The following is a 20,393-nucleotide window of genomic DNA, read 5'->3' as shown; positions in this document are numbered from 1 at the left end:
AACATTTTCCATAACTGGATTCCTTGTTTGAAAAACTGGAGCCCAGACCATAGAAGGCCCAGACCATAGAAGGCTCAGCCCATGAAGCACGTCCTCACAGTGGGAAATAAAAAAACACCATCTCTTATTTGGCTGTGTGTTCCTCTCCCTCCTGCCACTACCTCTAGCCGAGCACAGTGAGCTCCACTATAGGGCTAATTTTCTTCCCACTCTGGGACACAAAGCACAGGAGCTGTAGTGGTACAGGATTCTTCTCCCCGAGTTTAATACTGGAACAAGAATTCATCTTAAGACTCTAAGTCTTAAGACTTAAGAAAAAACATGCAATTTGGAGGCAAAAAGATCATTTGAATGTTTAGGGGGATTCAGGAGAATCTAACCCGATTCCTAACTGCCTCCATTTCCATCATTCTGTTGGAAAGTGTTATCAGCTGCCACAAAGATCTACCCTGGTTAAGGCTGTTACCTGTGGCCAGCACTGTTCATTCAAGCTGAATAGAAAGCAGTTAAATTAAATGGTCTTCTGGGCAGTGATAACTGAAGCAGAGGAGAACAGAAAGGCTGGTCAGGCATGGTGGCAAAGCCATGCATTTGGTTTGCATGTGACTGCTTAAAAGCAGTTGTGTCACTCACCACAGTAGTCAAGACAATACAACTGACCTTATTAGACAACCTCAGGATTTAAAAGTCTTGTAGCACCGACTGATAATAGGTGACTGAGGATTCAATAACGCAGTTCAATGCCTTCCATACCCTAGTTGCAACTAAGAAGCAGCTCAAACATGCATTTCTTCTAGAAAATTAAGCAACACTCTGTTATCTTCAGCAGCATTGCTGAAAAAATAGTAAGTATTCAGCTGTGGCATCTGTAACCATTTTTGCTTACAGATTTCTAGCTGTAAAGTGGGATTAATATTTACGTTTTTAATATAATTTAAGGTTTGTTAGTTAAGCCATACTAAATACAGGTCAATGCCTTTCTTTGCTGCTAAATGTAAGTTTGTTTCAGACGTAGACAGGCTGCCTGGTAGCTGCTAGATCTCCAGTAAATTTCTATTTTACCACCAAAGCTCCAAAACTACGTATACCATGGAGTGTGGATCAGAGAAACATGCCTCTGCTTGTTTCCAAGAGACTAATTTCTAATCTTCATTCATGCTGAGATCATTTTTCACTGATGTTAAAGATATGGGCTGTTCTTTCCTCTTTGAGGCTAAACTTTTATAATTTCTGACTGGTGGAAGGGGAGACCTTCCATAGAAGTAATTCATTCGCATTTTCCTCTTGTTGACTGCACTGTCCTTCCTTTCTGAATGTACTCGGGGTTCTGCTTGTGAAAACTAACGAATGATTTATGTACTACTAGTACATACACTTGGGATCATCCTCCGTAAGTGCTTCAAAGAATGGATGCTCTTGCATTGCTTATATTCACATAATTATTATATATGCATTACAATTTTTGAAAATTTTGACATACATCTATACTAAGAAATAATTGATGATGTTAGTTACAACTATTTAGTTTCTTGCTTACAATACATCTATTATTAGTTAAATATAAACTAAGCACTCTGCTTCTAAACAATGTATTACTTGATCTTCTGTCTACCTCCTGTCATGCAGAAGAATCTAAAACTTAAAAAATATTCCCTCGTTTTGCAGGTGGTCAGAGAGCATTTATCATGTCAATTGGTTAATGATGGGTACGTCTTTTGTAACTTAATCACACTATACGTGAATTTGGTAGCTTCCCTTCAGCAGCGCCGGCAGAAGCGCTCACCGGTTTGCCTTGTGGGGGCAGCACCGCCCGCGTTATCACCGTGGGGAGCACCGCTGCGCTCTGCGCTGAGCGTGCCGGCCCCCGGGGCGCCGTGTGAGCAGGGCAACCGGTCACTAACCCCGCTGCGCTGTGACCGGCCTCTCAGCGGCACTGGCACTCTCCTGCTAAACAGGGATTTGGAGCCAACGGACAGATTTTTGGTCACGCTCATCAAACCCGCACGCCTGCAGCGTTCCTGGAACGGCCGGGCAGGTTGCTCCGTAGCGCCCTTGAGCTGCAGCGAAGCAGCAAGCTGCCACCAAGCTCTCTCCCGGCTGCAAGCTCTCGCCGCCATGCCCTCGCTGTAGCTGCTTTACCTACAGCCCCACCTCGCGGCACCAGCGCGGACAGGCCGACCTGTCTTCCCCGGGCCCGCAAACCGCCCGCCTCTGCGGCCGCCTGCCGCCTCCGCTCCGCTCCGTCCCACCCTGTCATCCCGGGGCCGCCGCACGGACGCGTCCAGGTGTAGCGTCAGCGCCCTCGGGGCCGAGTCCGGGCGCTCCCGCGGCAGGGGAGACCCTGCGGCACCCGCACCCCCCCAGGGACTCCCCGGCACCTCTCTCTGAAAGGAGGTTGTAGCATGGAGAGGGTTGGTCTCTTCTCCCAAGTAGCAAGTGACAGGACAAGAGGAAATGGCCTCAAGTTGCTCCAGGGGAGGTTTAGATTGGATAGTAGGAAAAAATTATTCACGGGACGGGTAGTCAGGCATTGGAACAGGCTGCGGGGGGAAGTGGTGGAGTCACCATCCCTGGAGGTGTTTAAAAGACGCGTAGATGAGGCTCTTCGGAACATGATTTAGTGACAGCGTTAGGCTAACGGTGGGGCTCGACCCTGCGAGTGTTTTCCAGCCGAAATGATTCTATGATTCTGCGCGCTCCGGCTGCTAGAACGGCTGCACCCCGCGTGCGCTCAGCGCCTCACCACAGCGCCTGCGGTTGCTCTGCTGCTCCGTCTCCCGCCAGCAGCCCTTTACGCGCGCGCCCTTGCGGCCCTTTCCGCCCACTCCATTGGCTGCCGTTTGTGGGTGGTGGTGCCGCGGGTTCTGCTGCGGCGCATGCGCGGCGGCGCGAGGCGCGGGTTGGAAGCGGGCAGGGCCGCGCGCGGCGGTTGTAGTGCTGTTGGGGCCAGTCGCGGCGGTTCGCGCTCCCGGCCGCTCTCACCTCAGCCCCGCCTCCGTTAGCCGCTGTTTCCCGCGCCGCGGATCGCGTGTGTGCGCGCCCACGCAAAATGGCGAGCAAGGAAGGTAGGAGACTCCCCTCCTCCCTCTCTCCGGCTGGGCGGTGGGTGGGGGCGCGTGTGCCCGAAGGGACGGGGCCGCGGGTGGCGGGGCTGAGGTGCTCTGAGCTTCCTCTCGAGGGAGCTTCCGACGGGGTGGTAGCGGGAGCGGGGCGGTGCTTCGGAACCCCCTCTCCTACCCAGCCCATTCTCTGGTATGTCCCAGACTGGTGGCGACGCCCACCGCCCCCCCACCTCCGCGGCTCGGTTCGGCAGGCGGCGGGCCCCGGCTTCATCTCCCTTCCTTCCTTCCCGCAGTGCTGGAGGACACGGTGGAGGAGCGCGTCATCAGCGAGGAGTACAAGATCTGGAAGAAAAACACCCCCTTCTTATACGACCTGGTGATGACACATGCTCTGGAGTGGCCCAGCCTCACTGTGCAGTGGCTACCTGATGTGACCAGGTGAGAGAAGGGAGGAGAGGCCTGGAAGGTGCCAGTGAGGCACCAGACTCAGCTGCTGATTTGCTGAGTTTGCAAAGCAGGAGCTGAGGCTATGTGCAGTTGCTTGTTCCACTGCTCTGTTAACTGTGTCTTCAGGTAACTTAAGGATAAAAAACTTGCAAGACAAGAAAAATTTGTGTTAAAGTCTTCGTTGTGAGCTTGTAACACTTTATTTTGCTTACGACTTTCATACTTCAGGTATGCGGAGGCTTTGAGCAAAATGGCGCACTTTGGTACTTTATAGAACTCTAGCTTAGCCTAGCAGAAGATGTTGTGAAGTGTGAGAAATCCTTCTCAATTTATAAGAGACCTAACACTCTGCTATAGTTAATTCTGATCAGAGAAATCTATGTGTACTAAATCAGCTTTTTCTTGAAAATTGTTCTTCATGTGCACTACAGATTACTATTCTGTAGGAGCTGTAGTATTTGTCTCCGTTGTTTTTTGTTTGAAGTCTGGACTTACTTAAGGAGATATTGTGGTAATAATTCTGGCGCCTAACGTCATGATTCTGTACCTGCCTCTCTGTTGGCTTCACATATTTAAATTTTTCTGTTCTTCCATCTCCCCCTGAAAGTTGTAGGCTCACTGGTTAATTGCTTAAAGAATTTTGAAGATGGGGATAGATTTTGTTCATGTGTCAGCTGCTGCACAACTTAAATTGTTACAGTAACCACTCAGGGCTCTACTGACGTTGTGGACAAGGACTGGGTCCCCAATATTGTTGTGAACCAGATACAGCTAGATTTTAAAATACCTTATGTGTAAAGTTCATACAATAATCAGAGGATGGTCTTTTTCCTCTTTAAAATTTTACCTTACGTATGTGATGTTATGCTTGGTGGTTAGGTGATCACTTAATTTTGTATAACAAAATGTTTGGGGAAGATATTGAGAGACGTGAGCTAACCAGTTATGGCATGGAGAAAATGAAGTGGGGGTTTGAGGGTGTAGAGCCCTTATGAGGAACACTTCTGCTTGCCTCGTATTTTGCAGATTGACTTAATATTCAGTTTTATACCTGGTATTTCCAATTATCCAGTGTCAAAGTATGTAAGCCATTTAAGGCAAGGACTGTCTCTTTGTATGGCACCTGACATGATGGGACACCTGTTCCTGATGCAAGTAAGTGTGTGTGCACTGTGTGTTTGTATTTTGTTTTGTAGTTTTCTTTCCTTCTCAAAATGTATGATGATGCCTTGGAAGTGGTGTAGTTAATACCTACAGTGCTTTATGATTGCCCAAATGATTACTACTTGCTTGGATTCAGAGAGTTTAGTTATGTTGCTTTCAAGAATGCAGAAGTTGCCTGGTTTTTGACTGTTCAGATGTTTGTTTTCAGAGGTAAATGGCACTGTCCATCCAGCCTTTCATTACTAAATGTTGCATTTAACCACCAGAAGAGGAATTTTATTCTAGTTAGCTAGGATTTGTGCAGTGTTTAAAAACGAGAGTCTGAAGTAAAGTAACTTATAGAAGCTTCTAAGAGAAGTAACTGAAATAGGTTGCCACATGTCTTCAGTATTTGTGTTTTACAGCAAGCAGTATTGATTGTTTTCTAAATCAATGCTGTGCAACTGCTAGGCGAATTAAAGACAGACATACGTATTAGTATCACCTTTAACTACTGTGCAAATTGTAATTGTCCCTTTCAAGCCATAGTGGCAACCCTTACTGCCTTTAATGTCACTCTGGCCTTGGTGGTTGTATCTTTGGCTTGCTTTTGTCAGAGTCTAGTTCGCTTTATTGTACAAGTCTCTTTCGACAAAGAAAGGGTCTTTTACACGAGCTTCTCTTTTCTAGCATCCGAAGAAGTTTGCGTCTTGAATGTTATTGATGCTAGCTATCAAATTTCGGGAACTGAGCACATAATTTTATTCTATGCATTTCTTATTCTAAACAGGCCAGAAGGAAAGGATTATGCTCTCCACTGGCTGGTTTTGGGAACACACACATCTGATGAACAGAACCACCTGGTTGTTGCAAGAGTCCAGATTCCCAATGATGATCAGTTTGATACTTCACAATATGACAGTGAGAAAGGAGGTGGGTGTGCATGCATTCTTAGGTTGTGTTTTAGACCTAGCATTAAATAAGTATTGTGTCTAATGATATTCTAACTTTCTGTTAAATACTAAAGGTTATGTATACTTATCAGTTCACACTAATTCTGGATCATTAATTGTGGCTAAAAAGAGGAAACTTATTCTTTAAGAAGATCTTAGGTAACATTATGATATACAATTCCTTCTAGAATTTTTACCAGCTCTATCAGTTGTGGTGAAAACTAATAGACCTCTACCTCAAACAGACTAAAGCTCTGAAAGAGTTTGTATCCTAGAGGATTCAAAATAGCTGAAGTGCTAATGCTGTTCCATCACATGTAGCTAGTCTTTCACAGGCCTTATTGTAGGTGGCAAGGTGCTTCCACTGTCCTGTGGGGTGATGGAGGTGGCAGGAAATGCCATTTGACTCGCTTAAAATAGTTTGTGATAAACCATCCTTTTTCTGACAAATGTAGAGTTTGGTGGCTTTGGATCTGTGACTGGCAAAATTGAAACAGAGATTAAAATTAACCATGAAGGTGAAGTAAACCGTGCTCGGTACATGCCGCAGAATCCCAGCATCATTGCTACAAAAACACCGTCTGCTGATGTGTTGGTATTTGACTACACTAAACATCCTGCAAAACCAGGTGGGTCAGACTCCTTGAAGCTAAACAAAATGCCTCTTTGCATTGAAGGACAAACTTGTATTTAATTGTAATTGGGAGGAGGGGGGGATGGGCTTTGGAATCTGAATAAGAATGCCCATGTCTTCAGTGCTTTAACTGCTTTAACTGCTTAGTTTCATATCATAAGAAAATCTTGATAGAAGCAGCAAGCAGTCTCCAAAGAGGCTGATGTATAAAATATGATTATTGTTACAGAAACAAAGTTCTTAGGTGATAATGATGCTCTTATGAATTGATGTGCAAGGTGAAGCTAAAATGAAAAAAAATCCTCTCTTTCAGACCCAAGTGGAGAGTGTAATCCTGACCTGAGATTAAGAGGGCACCAGAAGGAAGGCTATGGCTTGTCATGGAACTCAAATTTGAGTGGACATCTCCTCAGTGCCTCAGATGATCATGTAAAAAAACACTATTAGAAACAAAGAAACAACAAAAAACCCCACTTCCTCATTTATGCTGTAATGATTAGAGAAAAAGTGAATTAGTGTAGCTATGTATTGTTATGTGGGGAAACACTTATGTGTTGTAATGACATTTATAAAGGCTGTCCATTGACTTTAGTCTGTAATCAACAACCAGTTCTTTGTAACACACTTGGTGAAGTAAGAACAGAATTTTTTTTTTTTTTAGTTGTCTGCTGGAAGAAATTGTTGTGTAGCAACTCTTTAAACTAGTTTGGATCTAAGGCTATAAATTAGTAAGACTTTCAAAGGTCAATTGAACTAACAGCTTATACATTTCTTTAGGCTTTGAAATGGTGAATTGCTCTCGTGACCTTATAAATAATCCTTGGGCCTTGAATTTGTAGAAGACTGATGGATAATTTAGCTCACTTCTCACTTATGGCATTTTAAGTGTTCCTTTTCAAAAACAACCGTTTAAGGAGTGTCATCTCTCTGTTTATATGTAAAATGAGATTTTTTTTTTTAATTTATTTGAAAGATAATACAGCCAGAGGCCACATAACAATAGAATATGACTCTTATTTACAGACCGTGTGCTTATGGGATATAAGTGCTGGACCAAAAGAAGGCAAAATTGTTGATGCGAAAGCAGTCTTCACTGGGCACTCTGCAGTAGTAGAAGATGTGGCATGGCATCTGCTCCATGAATCTCTGTTTGGATCTGTGGCTGATGATCAGAAGCTTATGATGTAAGTTGGGATTAAGCCGTTTCTGGATAGTGCCTGCTGTATGCTGTTAGTGGACCAGTCCAGAACACTTGGATTAAAAAAAATCTGAACTCTGGCATGATCTCATGTAGGTTTTCAGTGCAATCAACTATGGTATTGCTGCAGAATCACTGAAACCTGCGTGTCACTTAACATGTTCACATCATTTGAAAATAAGATGTAATTAATATGTATGTCAGGTTCCTGGTGCAAACTGCTCTTGTACAACAGACACAAAATAACTTCATGAAAGGTTATGGAATAAAAACTGTAGTTTCAGACTAAGTTTATTAATAATGTAGTCCATTAAACTAGCGTGTAGTCTAGTGAAAAAGAACCTCCTGTGAAAACTTATGCTTGTTTACTCTTTCTCTTGCACTCTCCTCACCACCCCCTCACTCTCCTGCAAACTCTTCATCGCAACAGCTGGGACACAAGATCTAATACCACGTCCAAGCCAAGTCATTCTGTAGATGCTCATACAGCCGAGGTCAACTGTCTATCCTTCAATCCTTACAGCGAGTTCATTCTAGCAACTGGTTCTGCTGACAAGGTTTTTATTTGTATATACTTCAAATTTATAAGCATTTGAGATTATAATTCTATAGCCATTATAATAAAACAAATTTCTTGTTACTTCTCCCAGACAGTGGCTCTATGGGATCTTCGAAACTTAAAATTGAAGCTCCATTCTTTTGAGTCTCATAAAGATGAAATTTTTCAGGTGGGTAAATGTTTTTCATAAGCTGTAGAAAAAACTAAGAGAGTACTGACTTGGACAAGACAGTGTAGATTTTCATATGGTGACCAACCACAATAAATAAGTCTGTTAAAAATTAAATACTGAATTTTGGTTCAACAAATACATATTTTCTTTCTACCTTTTCCCACTTGACTCTGAAGAAAATAGTCAACAACATATTGCTAAAAAGATACTGTGAGTTTGCAAGTACCTTCAGAACAGATAGATGGTTTCTCTAAAATTTCTGCTTTAGAAAGGACTTGGATTCAAACCCAATATTGTGAACTCTACCTGTTTAGTAGGTAGACAAATTTAGTGATATGGTAAATCTGTAACAGTGAAATAATGCTGGCTGTTCAATTTGAGAATCTTAAGACTTTAAAGCACTCTATTTGAGCTATAGGATATCTTTTATGCTGGAAGAAACTGATGTATTGAGTATAGTTATTGAAAATTAGTGGCCAGGTGTGGGTGATGGTTATTCAGGATATGCTTTAGAAATCAGTAACACTGTTCCATTCAAATTGCTTTCTTTCAATAGGTTCACTGGTCTCCTCATAATGAAACAATTCTTGCCTCAAGTGGTACTGATCGTCGACTTAATGTATGGGATCTGAGGTGAAGAGCAATTCCTTTCTTTTAGTATATAGGAGCAGATGGTAAAAAGAAGGCTGCAGACCTACTTTATTTGGTAGACTTCATTTGTGCTGTTCTCCAGCCTTCCTTGAGTGCTGAACTCAGACTGGTGTTTTGAGTGTATAGTGGAAATAGTGCAGTATTGCTGATAGTACTTCTCTGTGAGGATTTCTTGCTGATAGAGTTGTTTTCTGTTGTCTTTGGTAGTAAGTGATTTCTGCCTCCATGTGCTTCACAAGTTAGATCCTATTTCAGTAATGATAATTCCAAACAGCTGATGTAGCAATAGCAAAAGCAAATAGTGGAAACAAAGGCCAGGAACTGTTAAGCTAATGTAGGATGCAGTTTTCATATTAATAATAAGTATAAACTTCTTTCTTACAGTAAAATTGGAGAAGAGCAGTCTGCAGAGGATGCAGAAGATGGGCCTCCTGAGCTGCTGGTATGCTTTTGTTCAGGTTTTGATCTGCTGGCATCCTATATGGCAGTATGGTGCCTTATGACTGTGCTACTCAACCTGTAGCAGTTCTTAAATCTTTTCACCTCCCTGGCTTTTAGTCCATAGCTCTAAGTTGCGAGTTGTGGCAGGGTTCCTCTGTTCAATACTGAAGGCAGTGAAAGGCAGTGATTTTTTTTTTTTTCCCCCAAAGCCATCTTGGACATGATTTACATACCTTTATTGTTGAACATATTTATAGATCAGCCTTGTGCTTGTCAGCTTTCTTTTATAAATATAATAAATGCGTGTAAAGTCAAGGCCTCAAGTTGCCCATAGTTGACCTTACCGATGTAGAAAGTACAAAGGCTTATATTTTGATTTGCTTCATTGGGAAACAAACAATTAAAAATGCTTATAGTTTGGTTTCACTGTTTCCCGTACAACTGTATAAGTGCTCCTATAATTAGACGAGGTAATGGATATAAAAGATGGCTGGATTTCAGAGCCCAACCTTGTGTGAATTAGCACCATTGGAGGATGTCAATGGGTTGCTGCTGTAGTAGTATGAATATGAATATCTTAAATGCTGTCTCAGCAATTGCACCCATGTCCATAAGCAATGAAAGGAACGCTTTGTCGCACACGCCCCTTCTTTATGTCTGTATTGTGAATCTCTAGTAGCAAGTTTTTCTTCTTTGTATTGTCATCAGCATAATGAATTTATCTTCGGAATCTCAGGATTTAACAGATTTCTCTCTAGACATTAAATGGCTTACTGAAGCTTGTGGGTTTTTTAACAGTTTATTCATGGAGGACACACTGCCAAAATTTCAGACTTCAGTTGGAATCCTAATGAGCCTTGGGTAATCTGCTCTGTATCAGAGGACAACATAATGCAGATATGGCAAATGGTGAGTGTCCCAACAGCTTGTGAGTTGCTCTGAAGCTTGTTGCATAAATGAAACTGAAATAGCCTGTTCTTGGGGCAGCTTGCGCCTTCAGAACCTCAAAGTAGTCTGTCCCCTGTACTTCTTACACTGTTTGTTTGGAGATCAAGACTTTCAAAAGAAAACAAAGACTAAACCAACCTGAATAAATGTCAATGCTTGCTAATTCTTGACTCCAAGTCTTGGATATTAGTTAATAGTAAGAAGAAATGTGGCAGTTGTGAACTTATATCCTCTACTAGCCAAAATGTATTCTCTTTTTTATTTTTTTTTCTTCACCCTCATCCCCCTCCAGCATGTTGACTGTGAAGCAAGATGCCTTTTAACTCCAGTTAGTTCATATTATTTTACATTGCAGGAATTTGATCAGTTACCTTATAAATGTGGCATGAAATCACTTGCGAACAACTTAAGTTTAAAAATGTAGCAGACTTAAATGTGCGACATAAGTTGGGCTTTCAGTTTTTAATAGCTGTTCTTGAACTTGTTTTGAGTATTCAGTCTAAGGCTGAGTCCAAATAACAAAATGCTTATGGTCAGGAATTAAATGGCTAAGGCTTATTCTGCTGAAATAAAGCAACGTGCTAAGACAGCTGTTGAATTCTTGCCACTGTATGTACATTCCTCAATCTGTCTGCCCTTTAACAAAAGGCAGGGAGAGGAGGGTCTGTGCCTTCTTGATATTGCCATGTTTTTTCTATATAAAGTGTAGAAGATCTTTTAAAAACAATTGTGCCTACCACTTGTAATGTAATATTTTGTGTCTTTAGGCAGAAAACATTTACAATGATGAAGAACCAGATATAGCAGCAGCTGAACTGGAAGGTCAATGAACATAACTTTTCTTCTGTAAGGAAATACTGGGTGTTACATAGTAATATAATTTGACTACTGTATACATTAAAAAAAAAAAAAGCCCACAAAAAACAAGCACTGGGTGCAAGCATGACATCAAAACGAGAATACTCTTTAACTGGGCACTAAAAGCTTGTATAGTTGTCATGGGATACTTTTGGTTATTTGGGCACTTTGAGCTGTTGTATACTGTACAGCAATTAGCTTTTAGGGAAAATAAGAATGACTTAATACCTATGTCTATATTTTTGAACAAACTTAGTGGGTTCCTGTAAATAAAACAGTCAAATCCTCACTCTTCCCACACAGTGCGCAACAACAACAAAAGAAGTTTTTATTAATATGTAAAAAGAGCTTTTCACTTTTACACAACACTTTTGGATTGGCTTTGCATAAATAAAATTTATGAAATAAAATATTTGGTGTGTATATTTATTGTCAATTGTGATAAGGTGAATGCCTTCTTGCCTGAATATAGTTTAATTTCTGCATGGTAATAGAGGTGCATAGTTCTTAGTTTATAACTTACCCTGCACTTCAAGATTCAGAAAGAGGGGAGTTGTCTTGATGTGAAAAAACTTGGAATAGAGAACTTGGATCCTTCACAAACAGAATGGGTATAGAAAGAGGTGTGGGGAATACCTGGGGATGACCAGTCAGACTCACAGAACGTTCAGTTGTAGATTTTGAGCGGACTCATGCATTGAGTTTTGGTTTTGGGTGAGTTTGAAGTGGTGGTGGAAGCAGGGTCCGAGATGGCAATGGGCTCTGGGTGGATTGGTGTTGCCTGTGCTTAGAGCTCTCCTGTGGCTTCTTTTGATCAAAATGATGTGAGGCAATCAGGCAGATGCCTAAAATACATTTAATATCTGAATTAATACAAGACAAACACAGTTTGCTTCTGAACCTCAGACTGACTCAAAACCTGGAGTATTTGGACCATTTAGAAGTAAGATATCTATATCATGGTTCTGCAGACAAGTTATGGATCACCTTGGCAGCTGTCAGTCAAGCAAATCTAACTTGAGTTTAAAGTAAAGCTTAGTTACTTGAGACAGGCCTTAATTAAATGAATTGTTGGCTGTCCTTATCTTTCTGTTTAAGCTGAACAAAATAGAAGATTTTGATGACTGATACTGAAAATGTGATTTTTTGCTGTTGATGATGTTACTTCTTTTGATGCATATCTTGCTCTTGTCTTTGGTTGAATTTTAACAAGTTAGTGGGCTGCTGGGCTCAAGCTGCGTATATTAACCTGTATGTGCTGGGTCCAGCTGGGATGGAGCTTGCTTCCATCCGAGAAGCTAATATGGTGCTGTGTTTTGGGTTTATGGCTAGAAGAGCCTGCTTCCAGGAGGTGGCATGTGGTTTCACTTTTTGTTTTTTCCTCTCACCCTCCTATTAAAGTGTCTTTCATATCCATCTATGGGATTTTTGTCTTCCTGTTCTCTCCCCTCCCCTGCTGGGGGTGTGTGAAGGAGCAGCTGTGCGGGTGCTTGGCTGCCAGCCAGGGCCAGCACCACCATCACTGCCATTCACCAGTGGAAACCTGCTATGTGGGGTGAGTATTTCCATCTTACTTTAAGGAGTGGCAGTTGAATGGATGTTGGCTTAAGAGTATTAATTTGTCACAAGTTTAGCCCCCTTGCAATGCAGCTGAGCTGAACCCCCTGAGTGATGCCCAATTACATCAAATAACCTCAAGTCAGCACTATCAGTCTGATCATGCTCAACAGCCCATCCGGCATAATGTTGAATTTGCTCTATTAGATTCACAAATAGTGTGGGGCACTCATGACCTTTGACTTCACACACCGCACAGATTCACAGATAGTATAATATATAGTGTAAGTCTGAGTGCATTCAGTGAGAAATTCTCATGACTAGATCCACAAATAATAAGGTTTATTAAAGCAATAGGTGCAAGTTCTTTTAGATGCCGATGATAAATACACTGTCTACAAAAACACTTTATTTGCAAAATACACTTCAGTTGTAGAACAAATATTAATTGCAAGAAATATGTATTGGTGCCAAACGTATATAAGTTCTGACATTACTATATACCACTACTAATGTGATTACAAATACAAGCTTGAAGTCTTAGTGTCCCAGGAAAATCCTTGGTACAACCACGTGCACAAATCTTACCCAAAATTGTCCCTTTGGGTGGAGAAGAACAGGCCCAGCTCATAGGCTGATCCCAGAAGTCAGTTACGCTGTTCCCTTGACTTCCCAGTGATAGTGTTTTCCCACCACCCTTGCTCAATTGTTAAGGTATTTTACATTATTTTCTGCATTTAGGTGGAACTTGAGTGACTCTAGTCATACGTACCTTCATTATTGATTGGTGTAAAAACTCTCACGTTGATTTTTAAGGTGAAAAACTGAGCTTGCTCAGAGGGGCTGCGTCAGTCTAGTAGACTGTGGTGTGCTGTTATATCCCATTCTTAAAAGCATTGATACTTGGGAGCAGGGTGGGAATGAACAAAAGGGGGTTTTGACAGGGGAGCGAATTCATTTTTGTGAGACGAACACCAGCTAGTACTGTAATATTAACATTCAGCCAAAGCTAGCCCTTCCAGGACAGAGGTGGCAGTTGGTAGCTTGAACTTGACTCTAGATGTCTGTGGTTCAGCATTTCATTCCTCACCTGCATGTCACTGAGGAGACCAACTTCTTTCCAGCCTGTGCTCTCTGGTCATCGTCTGCTGCACATGATCCCCAGGCTGGTGCTGTGAGGGAATGGCAAGGAAGCTGTAGGTATTGTTAACTCTCCTGTTTACTGTTTGGCTAACAGTCATTCAGCTAAAAAGCTAAGAGTCAACATCTGTTGGCAAAGTTTTGATAGCTGTAAGCAGGCCAGTGGTTTTCTCTCCCTTGCTCCATGGTGGTATCTAAGGGGAACTCTGGCTGTTCTGGTACCAAGTTAATGTGCAAGTGACAGCAAATGATAAGCATTAAACATCCTGAACTCAGAGATGGTTTTTGGTCAGGTCCCACTTCCTTTTGATGTTCAACCTGACATGCACAGCTTTTGAAAAGTAGGAAATGAAGAGGCCAATGGTCTGACTGTTATTGGAAAAATGGGAATGCTTCCCAGCAAGCATGATGGTAGCTTGTGCAGGCACAGGTATGGCTGTGGGCTGTTACATGACCCCTCCTGCTGCTGGTGGTCTTCAGCGCTTACTTCAAGGAGACCTACTGGCTGCTTCGCACCAGCATGTACAGTGCAGTTCACCCCTATAATTATCAATTTCATCTTTCTGTGTCTGTTATGGTTGGGGTTGTTTACTTCAGTCTTCTTACTGCCTAACTTGAGAGTGGGAAGGAGTGGTGAACTAATTACAGCTCTCCTCATTTTTCTTCTTACGCTACTTGTTTTTAATTACCCACCTGCTGTTACCAGAACCCCCCTGTGTTGCAGGCACTGGGTCATCATGCATAGACATGTCTCTTTCCACACTGGTTCCTCTAAAAGTGATGCAAGTAGGTGCAAAAGCACTTGAATGTTCCTGTGGAAGGCTGAGATGCTGTTGGAGCTGAGCAGGTAGGCAGTAGCTGGAGAGGACAGGCTGCACAGCATGAAAGGTCAGTGCTGCTGCAGGATAACTAGGCCACGACCTGATTAACCAAGCTTCGGTCTAGCTGGTGTTCACGGGTGTAAAAACACTAAGGTGCTGTGTCCAGGAAGCGGAGACAAATGTGTTCTCTGAGTGTGGTTTGGGTTTGACTAACAGATAACTGGGGTGGGGGAAGCCCGCTGCTGAATGAATGATCTTGGCCTCAGCCAATGCAGTTTCTGTTCCCAGCTGTCCAACTTGCTAACCAGCCCCAGAAACATCTCAACCTCTCCTTGGGAAGCTGGTAAGTCTGTGTTAGAGGCCCTCGTCACAGACTGGCTTTGTGACTTTTTTGGCTTTTCTGAATTCATTCCTATCAGAAACAGGGTCTCCTGCAGAAGGCAGAACACCTGCTGAAGCACTGCCATGTGGGAAGACCCATACAATTTGCCACTTGGTCACACATAAGAGCCTAAAGTAATATTGATTTTTTTTTTTTTTAATTACCTTGTTTTGTGTCCCAGTTAACTGGATAAAGTTAAATTATTGCAAAAGCATACCTATCTGATTAGGGGCATACTGTCAAGGAAAGTTTTAGCACTGATACAATGCTATTGTAAAGACTCATCTACCTTTTATTAAAAAAAAAAAAGCTGTTGTCAATATTCCTGATTTCCTTTACTGAAATGCCGAGAGCTCCAAGCGCCAGTCACTAGTGAATACCTTCAACATCCCTCAAATCCCTGACGCTTCACTGTCGAGCATCAAAGCAAGCAGCAGCTAACTGGGCCTTAGGGGTGTGTTTGCTGCTTGCTCTCATGTGGCTCAGAAGCAGCAGGATGGGATAATTTAATATAGAACAAAATGAGAGCATAATTTCATTATTTTTTAACGTACTTGTAGTTCAAAGTGCTGTAGTAAATACAGCCTCTATATGGATTTATTTTCCTTGAGTCTGAACTGTCTTTGCAATATGTGTGTACACACATGCCTGCCTTCAATAGTGGCAGCCTTGTGCAAGTACCTACAGGGCAGCTTGGCTCCCACAACCAGGTCACAGGGCCAGGATTTATTTTAAGAGTCAGTGTCCTGGTTTTGTTAAAAAACAAGTTTCTCTTTTAGTGAATTTGCCTGTCAGCTAAAGCCTTCATATTAGCTGCATTTTCCTGGAGAACCAGATACATGTTTTGGTAAACATAGCAATGAAATGCGAGGTTATTGATAAGCATGGATGGACATCTTGCAAGAGGAGCAACGAGAAACTGGTGACCAAGAAACTGACCAACTGTGTATAACATTCCATTCACGTGAATACTTCATATAAAAGTGGGAGATCACAAGGATCTCGTGCCTTTTTTGCCTTTTTCATCCCTTCTGTTTATGGCCGACATTAGGAGAGGACCTTGCTAGTTGTCCCTGTGAACTGAGGCCTAGTGACAGACTGAATCCAGCTCCGGTTGGCTGCAGAGTCCAATCCAGGACTTTGGGTGCCAGCTCTGCAGTTGCTGGGACTTTCAAGATTGGTTTTGTATATTTTGTATTATTTTCTCTATTCTTATTAGTAGCATTAGTAAAACATTGTTAATTTTTCCAACTCTCTTCCCTCTGTCCTTCTTTCCCTCCCGATCGCCTGTCCTGAGTGGGAAGGGGGGAGAGGGAGGGGCAAAAGGGGGAATGGAGGGAGAGTGGGTTAACAATACATCTGCCAGGGTTTTATTGTCACCCTGCAATCTAAACCCTTGACAGTCAGTCTACATCTTGTTGACTTAAACCTTTTCCTTACTGAGTGAAAAGGTGCTGCTGGGAATACTATGGTTTTTAATTTGCAAGTAGTTTTTTAAAAATACTTCTTTTTAGTTACCAGAGTAGAATGTTTGTAAAACCGTGGAAGGTGGTTATATTTAAGCCTATTTGCCTGAGTGCCTTAATGTTTTGATTTTAAACTGTTGACCTTCATAGTAAGTAACTACTGCTTATGTACTGTAGTTAGTAGTAAGAATTTGAAGTAAAAAATTTTAAAAAAAGTCATAAACCAGTCAACCTGTACAATGGCTACAGCAAGATATTTATTTATTACATTAAACAAGTTACTTTAGGTGTACTTACACAGTACTTATAATACAGTTATCTAAGTTACTCCCACAGGCTGTTAGATGCTCAGGAGAGGGAAAGCCAGCAAGTTTTCCATCCACTGGCCTTTCTTTTCAAGGGAACTCTGTATGGAGTTTTGAGACCTATATTTTTCTTGTTATTAGTTATTTCCAGAAGTGCAGGCATAGCAAAAAGTACAGGAAGTAATTTTAAGTGAAAAATTGCCAATCTAGGGTGACTTCATCATTTGTTCTCAACATATAGCTATTTGATGGAATTTTTCAGGATAAAGGGTATTTTCTTTCTGTCAGGTTTTCAACCTGCACCAAGAAAATCTGTATTCTTTCAATTTTTGAATTGAAATACAACATGAATGACTGGAACTATAAACTACATTTTAAATCTGCTATTTTATTTCAACATACCCATGTTTCCAGAAGTCGAATGATAAAATCTTCAGCCATGCTGTCTCGTCAGACCACTTGAGTGCTTCAGAAGAGTGGTTGTGGCTGGAGAGCAGAACTCTTCCACACTTCCAGGGCCGTGGCGTAGGGGTGGTTTATTACTAATCAAGCCAAGGCATGTTACTAGTGTGCATCAGTACTTTTTTTCCCCACTGTTTTCTTCTCTAAGAACCTGCTGGTCTGCATCGTCAGCTCCTTTGAATGTAAACTTGAAAAACAGAAATATCTCCATGAGGAGTTGCAAGTGGTTAACGGTGATAGTGAAATATTTTAGAAGACTGATAGCTATATAACAACAAAACTGAGTGTGTAACATTCCTGCATTTTGCTTCAGTCAGGCAAAAAGCAATTTCATGTTTTTTCCTCCATTGTGTATGGAGAACTGCATTTGCTTTTATTGTAGAGCGTACAAGATTCTTCAGAGTGTCAACTGTTTGATACCAGGCAGTTTTTGATACATAGCCATGTGGTTTATGCCCTTATCCATACTATATTACTGGTGTCCACACTGTACCTTTTCACTTCAGCACTGACATGGCTGAACAAAGTGCACTTGTTAGCTGTGTAAACTCTACAGAGAATGAAAAGTACTTAGTCAACACCTAATTTGACCTTTTGCTTTCCAGCCATTAAAAAGTCTGATGTGGTAGATTCTTTTAATTTTCTCAACATCAGCTTCTGACCTGTGAATTTCAAAGCCAGGGCTTCCCCCAAGCCCAGACATGGCCAAACACGCATAACAAATGGTAACCTAGTGGTTGAGAGTTGGGTTACTGTCATGGTTTAACCTGAGCTATCAATACAACCACAATAGCAGGTCACTCACCCCCTCCAATCCCAATAGAGGAGAGAACCGAAACAAGGGAGAAACTTGGACTGAGATAAACACAGTTTAATAAAATAACAGAATACTAATACACTACTACTATATATATATATAATAGAAATAAAAGATACTCAAGGCAATTCCTCATGAACTCTACAACTGAGCAGCCCATCCCATCAAGCCACACCTGGTCCTGAACAGCTGATCCCAATAAGAGAAGAGGAAAAAGGCAGAAAGGCCCCTGCAAAAGGCCAAACTAAATGTCTTGAACAGAACTCCCCAGGCTCGAGATGAAGTGCCTGAGAGTGAAAACACCCCAGAGAGAGAGATTGGAAGGCCCTCAACTCCTTAAATGAAAGCATGACACTAACGGGATGGAATACTCTCATTGATCATTCTGGATGTCAGTCAAGCTCTTCCCCATCCATTCCCCCCTTCCTCACTGCCTCACACCTGTGGGCAGAGCACTCAGAGTGTCCTTGGCTCTCAGACCAGAGCAATTACAAACATTGACTCTGTCCCAGGGTGTTATCTCTTATTCTCAAGCTAAGTCCAAATAATGACTGTGCTAGCTCTGAAAAATAAAGGTTTCTAACTGCACAAAGAAAATTGACTTATTTTCCATCAAACCAGCAGTAACTAGTCTCCCCTTTTAAAAGACAATGATTATCTGTTTAAAATGTCAAGCCTGTATAAAAACCCTATCCTTGATAAGAGGGTTGGGAGAAGAGGTGAAAGAGTTGGAGCACAAGTCTGATGCGGAGCGGCTGAGGGAACTGGGGCTGTTCAGCCTGGAGAAAAGGAGGCTGAGGGGAGACCTGATCACTCTCTGCAACTACCTGAAAGAAGGCTGTAGTGAGGTTGGTGTCGGTCTCTTCTCCCAAGTAGCAAGTGATGAGAGGAAATGGCCGCAAGTTGCACCAGGAGAGGTTTAGATTGAATATTAAGAGACATTTGTCCACAGAAAGGCTCGTCAGGCACTGGAACAGGCTGCCCAGGGAAGTGGTGGAGTCACTATCCCTGAAGGGGTTTAAAAGATGCATAAATGAGGTTCTTAGGGACATGGTTTAGTGCCAGAGTTAGGTTATGGTTGGACTCGATGATCTTAAGGGTCTCTTCCAACCGAAATGATTCTATGATTCTATGAAGAGTCAGTAACATTCTGGCAGTAGAGGCAGCACAGTCAAAGCCACCAAAATCTTAATGAGCCAGATTTATAAAACACGAACATGACAGAGATCAAATGGTTTTATATGAATACTGGTCGTAGGAAAAAAAAAAAAACAATCAAACAACCCCAACAAATTAAATGGATTAATACCAGTAATGTATCTTGGACTTGGCAGAACTGAGGTAGTTATTTTGATCCTTAACCCCAGGACATAAATTTGGCGGAAGTGATAATGAACTACATCAGTATAGAATATCTAATTACATGGCTGTAGTTAGAATAGGGTTAAAAATGAGACACTTGAATTCATTTCCTCAGCTTGAGCAAATTTCACAAGATATAACTGGGTATTTAAATTTTTAGATGCTGTCTTAAAGTAGAGCTTTAGGAACAGTATTCTTGGTATAGTCTTGAATTTTGCACAAGGCCTCCTTCAAGACTCAACTGTCAACAGTCCATAAGGCAGGCACATCCCAGATCCTTGTTTGAACAAGAAATCCAAAATAACGTGCAACCTCAAAGCTAGAAGATAAACAGTTTAAAATGAAATTAAAATAAAATCTCTACAGACAGCACAGTATTTGTGTCACTTAAAAGTTCCAGCTAGATGGGTGCCAGAGTCAGCAAGAAAGATCAATAAAAGCTACCAGAGTTAGATGAAACCGAGTTAGGCTGTCAGAATAAAATACATCCTTCTTTCAAGATGACATGTCTAAACAAGAGGAAAAAGGTGGATAATCAAAATTTAAATGTCAAACAACAACATTCAGAAAGGAGCAAAAACTACCTGTGAGGAATAAATTAATAAAGGCCTAAAAGTGAGTACATCAAGTACATCAAACATACTTGCTCATCTGCCACGGAGAGGAAGCCCTGGCAGCTGCACTGAGAGGCTCAGAATGCAGCTGGTTAGAGAGGTTTTTGCACCAGAGACACACTCTACAAGAAAACTAAGTGTGGCTCAAATGTACATATAGGTGTGTACATGTACATTAATAGAAGTGACCTAGCACCTAAAAAAGGGCAAAATTCCCCAGCTCTTAATGGTGATGTATAACCAAATTTACCCCCAGCAAAAGCTTGCAAATCCGACCAGTTTGTATAAGGAGTTTGGGAAGACTGAGGAGATCCATCAAACTACTAACAGTAGATTTGACCTCTATATCAATATGCACCAGAAGGACAGAAATAGTAGAGATATTCTACAGGGGCAGAGGC

At 41.8% G+C, this 20,393-nt stretch overlaps 1 protein-coding gene across 1 annotated transcript; it reads left to right on the top strand.

The window, feature by feature from the left end:
• Positions 1-2,857: 2,857 nt before the first annotated feature.
• Positions 2,858-11,471, top strand: RBBP7 (RB binding protein 7, chromatin remodeling factor). Its single transcript, XM_082048442.1, has 12 exons — positions 2,858-3,065; positions 3,356-3,500; positions 5,443-5,585; positions 6,061-6,234; positions 6,553-6,668; positions 7,263-7,423; positions 7,868-7,994; positions 8,088-8,165; positions 8,725-8,801; positions 9,204-9,261; positions 10,059-10,169; positions 10,976-11,471. Exons 1-12 carry the CDS (start codon positions 3,050-3,052, stop codon positions 11,036-11,038), a joined length of 1,269 nt encoding a protein of 422 aa, XP_081904568.1. The 5' UTR covers positions 2,858-3,049; the 3' UTR covers positions 11,039-11,471.
• The last annotated feature ends 8,922 nt before the right edge of the window (positions 11,472-20,393 follow it).

The sequence above is a fragment of the Streptopelia decaocto genome, assembly GCF_964273445.1.
Source record: "Streptopelia decaocto genome assembly, chromosome: 1".
NCBI classification, from domain to species: Eukaryota; Metazoa; Chordata; class Aves; order Columbiformes; family Columbidae; genus Streptopelia; species Streptopelia decaocto.
This window is presented reverse-complemented; position numbering and strand designations above follow the sequence as displayed.